The 4,638-nt window shown below is 43.7% G+C and overlaps 1 protein-coding gene across 1 annotated transcript; it reads right to left on the reverse strand.

Moving 5' to 3' along the window:
• Nucleotides 1-314: 314 nt before the first annotated feature.
• Nucleotides 315-3,392, reverse strand: LOC142776292 (peroxynitrite isomerase THAP4-like). The gene is made up of 3 exons (XM_075879684.1): nt 3,115-3,392; nt 1,899-1,992; nt 315-854 (listed from the first exon to the last, which is right to left on the reverse strand). Exons 1-3 carry the CDS (start codon nt 3,265-3,267, stop codon nt 685-687), a joined length of 417 nt encoding a protein of 138 aa, XP_075735799.1. The 5' UTR covers nt 3,268-3,392; the 3' UTR covers nt 315-684.
• Between the last annotated feature and the right edge of the window lie 1,246 nt (nt 3,393-4,638).

A 4,638-nucleotide genomic window follows, 5' to 3' on the forward strand; every position in this document is an offset into this window, starting at 1 on the left:
CGCGTCGTCTACTACGACGGCCGCCATTACGGCTCCTGCCGTAGTGGGGCAGCATGCGAAGCGCATTACCGCTTGCGGTGCTCGCGTATGGTAGGAAAGAAGTACTCGTTGGCGAGCTTTTTTTTGGTGCAACTTGGACACCTCTTAGTGCTGTTGTTGCCTAATTGTTAAATGGAACAACGCACGTCATACAAACTGGTGGCCTGTGCTTGTACAATGCGCCAGGGGCTGACATAGACTGAATGAAATGAGCCACGAACTCCCACACCAGAAAGATTCGCGTTAAACCGTTGTCGTTAAGATGGAGGGGCGCATGAACTTTTATTACTACGCTTGCTGAAAGGAATGCAATATTTGGGTCTTTGTGAATCAGCCGAATAGCAAAGGCAGGAATCGCTGTACTTTATATACTTGCGTGTGTGTGTATATATAACACACACACACACACGCACACACACACACATTATCTGACATTCGGTACCACCTTCCCCTGCCTCACCATTTCATGCACTGTGCAGGCAGCATACCCGAGAGTAACATGCTTTACCAGTGTACCTTTATGAAACGACACCCACGATTTCAGTGAACAGGCCATTTATTTGTGCGCCTTAATGCTGCGTTGTCCCACTAGTGAAAATCAAAGTCAGATACAAGACAAACCAAATGCAGTACGAAATGAAATGTTTAAAAATAAAAAAATGTAGATTCAGGAACGGCGTGGTTTTGTGGGGTCTCTAGGGTAGTTTTAACTGCAGCTGGATATTGACGCAGACCAGGAGGAGATTTGTTGGTCTCGTTGCTGGAGGGTGCAGGCACAGTTCTTTCTTTTGGTGGCTTTCGTTCCTTAGGCAGTGCTGCAAGCAGAAATGTATGTATTCATGAACATATTCAAGCAATGCCAGTTCATGTCTAGCTTGTTAATTTTACAAATGTAACACATGCAGCAGATACCGGCTTAGTTATTGACGTGAGGAAGACACTTGTCCTTCCCCCGCCCTTTCCACAAGGGATAGGGGAAGGTCTTAAAATACCATAATTAAATTGTGCTCAAAATTTCTCCCCAGAATAAATGGCTCTAATTCAAATTGGCGCTTCATATGCCAGAGCTACACGTGTGCGCCGTTGTGGAGGGCTCAACTGACATTCGCTCCCTATGCAGTTTATTGATTATTTGATTGTAGGGCTTAACACGCAATACTTTTTTGCAGACTAGTTGGTTCATACTTGAAAAATTGAATTGCTGCACAAACTTGAAGAAAAAAAACAAGAGAGACAGGAAAGAGTGCAGTTTTTTTTTTTTCAAGCTTAACACGCCAACGCAACACAGGTAATGAGGCGCACTGTAGTGGGGGCTCGTGCATCGTGGATCTCGTATACATAATAGTTTCCGTTTTCCCCCTTTGTAAATAACATAGCCACTGCACCTGACATCCTAGCAGTACAAGACCGTGTGCTAAGTAGCGGAAAGCTGTTGTGCAGTGGGTCATGCCTGTAAACACTGAAATCCAGACGTATATACAGTCATGACCAAAAAATGCAAACAAGAAATATAAACCACAACACTCAAGTATCGCAATTTTTTTTTACATGCAAGTCAAAGTGATGCAACGTAATCACAAAAACAAAGTTGGGAAATGTAGCTTTCCAAACGCACTAATAGCGTGCCATTATTTGACCGTCTAATATTAGCAGTATTTTTCGATTTTGCGTGGTCTGGTTCACATTTTTGTGTTCGCATTTCCTAGCTTTGTCCGTGACTGCATTTCCAGAATTTATGCACTAATGTGGACGCAGCATATGAGGACCTATTTGGTGTTAGCTTCGTAGAAATCCCAGGTACATAGAGTACTTGCAACTGGTGCTGCTTTATGTAATGCAAGAAAAAAGTTCAATCTTACGTTTGAATGTGAACAAAGTTGGGACGGCATTTGGTTTCAACTTCTTCCAGCCATCCGCACGATGTTGCTCATAGTTGTTCTCTTCAAAGTGAGCCTGCAAATAAAACCAGAATTAAAAATTAACACACTGGCAGAAGAAAAACGAATGTCTGTCACTGTCAATAAACAAGATTTCATGTATGCATTCAGTATGATTCGCAGCAGGAACTAGCAGCAACTTTGAAGCACAAAAAGAAGGAAACTAATTGAGCTCACGCGCGCTTTCACGTAAGCCACTTCAGTGAGCGCGATCATAGACCCAGCCTGCTGTTATAATAACCCTTTCAATTTTCGCACTGAAGATCTGTAAGGATTCCTGAATTCATGTGAATAAAATATTAGTCTATTGTGCCGACAAAGGACCAGGTCGTAAGCGTTGTGAAATCCCCCTACCACGCACCCGAGCCTATGTTAATTCCCTGCGAGGCCATATGCGCGCATTTCACGTCCAATTTCCTCTTATGTGAATTACGTGAACTCTACGTGCCGTACTCTTGAAGTTCGGCAGCAGTCAGGCGCCGTCAGATTTCCGTACTCGCTCGCCGGCACGCGGCCTGAACTCACTCCCCGTTTTCTGCCCTTGCATATAATTTTCTCCCTCCTCCACTTTCTAAATTCTCATCTGTTTAACTACACCTCCTGCGTCCCCATCTCTTGCCTACTTTTGGTTCAGCTCAACTCCGCCAGCACCCGGTCGACGCGTACGCTGTCGGGGCGAGTTGGCGAGCGAGTACGGCAATTTCACGAAGTCTGTCTTCGGGCTGCGAGGCGGACGGTCACGACAGCGGCAGCCGGTCTCGCGAGCAAAATAGCTGCGAAGCGCAGTGCACGAAATTAACAGCCTCGGGTAGGGGGTGGGAAGGATTTCACAACGCTGCTGCCAAGGCAACACTTTCCCGTGCAAGGGCACTGAAACTAGTCGCAATTCCTATGAATGTAGTAGCACACTCGAGGCCCTTGAACCAGCATGAAATGTTATCGACACGGGGGCTTCCGAAGCCCCCGTACTTGACGCATTTTCTTAAAGCGCGATCTTTTAACACGAGCACGCCGCACAGTACCCTGCACGACGTTTGGCTGTCCTGCGTTTACATTGCGCACCTAAATAAAAAACAACGGCGCCCTAAATAATGCTGACCAGTCAGAATACGACGCACTAAAAAAAATGTTTACTTACGCTGCATACGTGCGACGTATCAGTCGGTTGCCACTTGTCTCGTTTGATTTTAACGGTCCAAAGAAGCCTTCTTTTTGGGTCTCTTGGAAACCGGTACAACTTCCATCCGTTTCTCGAGTGATTCGAGCACTGCGGCACGCAGCAGCCGGGCATGGTGATGCGGAGATGGGTGCATAAAACTGTAAGGGAAAGAACACTGCCCAACAACACCTCACACGCCAAGCACGAACTACCGGCCGGAGGCGCCAAAATGGCGGTCGCGCTGGCGCCAAAGCCGAGGCGGCGGCATCTGCCCTTGCAAAAGCTGACACCACTCTAAGCGGGGGCGCGCGCATCGAGGCACTCTACGTGGGGGTGTCAGTCAGCGCCTCTAGTAGCCATGGCGGCGAGTGTAGTACACTTTTTATGAGCCTGTTTGGCGTCACGTCATGAAGGCCAGACTCTAGGCCGAAACGTCGAAATAAACCACGTTGTGACCGCTCACGGAGGATCTACTGGACTATATGCAACGCTACGGCCACTCAAGCACCATGCCTGCCTATATATATATATATATATATATATATATATATATATATATATATATATATATATATATATATATATATATATATATATATATATATATATATATATATATATATATATATATATATATATATATATATATATATATATATATATATATATATCTTTTTAAACAGATAGATAGGTATATTTATGCGGCGACGAATGACGTCGACGCCAGCGGCATTTTTCCAACCGAGAGGTTCCATATAAATGCTGTCGCAATAAAAAAGGCCAGACTCTAGGCCGAAACGTCGAAATAAACCACGTTGTGACCGCTCACGGAGGATCTACTGGACTAAATGCAACGCTACGGCCACTCAAGCACCATGCCTGCCTATATATATATATATATATATATATATATATATATATATATATATATATATATATATATATATATATATATATATATATATATATATATATATATATATATATATATATATATATATATATATATATATATATATATATATATATATATATATATATATATATATATATATATATATATATATATATATATATATATATCTTTTTAAACCGATAGATAGGTATATTTATGCGGCGACGAATGACGTCGACGCCAGCGGCATTTTTCCAACCGAGAGGTTCCATATAAATGCTGTCGCAATAAAAATCTGACCTAGACTCCGATTTTTGCAGGCGTAGCTAAGTACCCCAATGTTAAGAATGGGTCGATTAATGAAAACTTTTTGTGAATATCCAATAAGCCGCTCTAGCGCCCAAGCCCGAAGTGCACCGCTCCCACGTAGGGACTGAAAGACCTGGCCTTTCAGACGCCTCACGAGACCTTCTGAGTGCTCACTGTTCCCCTTTAATTTAGGACTGCGTAAAGCTGCGTCCCACCGTACTCCAGTATTTTCCTTGTCCATGCGTTACGCGGAGCGACGCCAGAGCTTATAAGCGAGATGTACGGTGTGCTAGAATTTA

Source organism: Rhipicephalus microplus, chromosome X (genome assembly GCF_043290135.1).
Source record: "Rhipicephalus microplus isolate Deutch F79 chromosome X, USDA_Rmic, whole genome shotgun sequence".
Taxonomy (NCBI): Eukaryota; Metazoa; Arthropoda; class Arachnida; order Ixodida; family Ixodidae; genus Rhipicephalus; species Rhipicephalus microplus.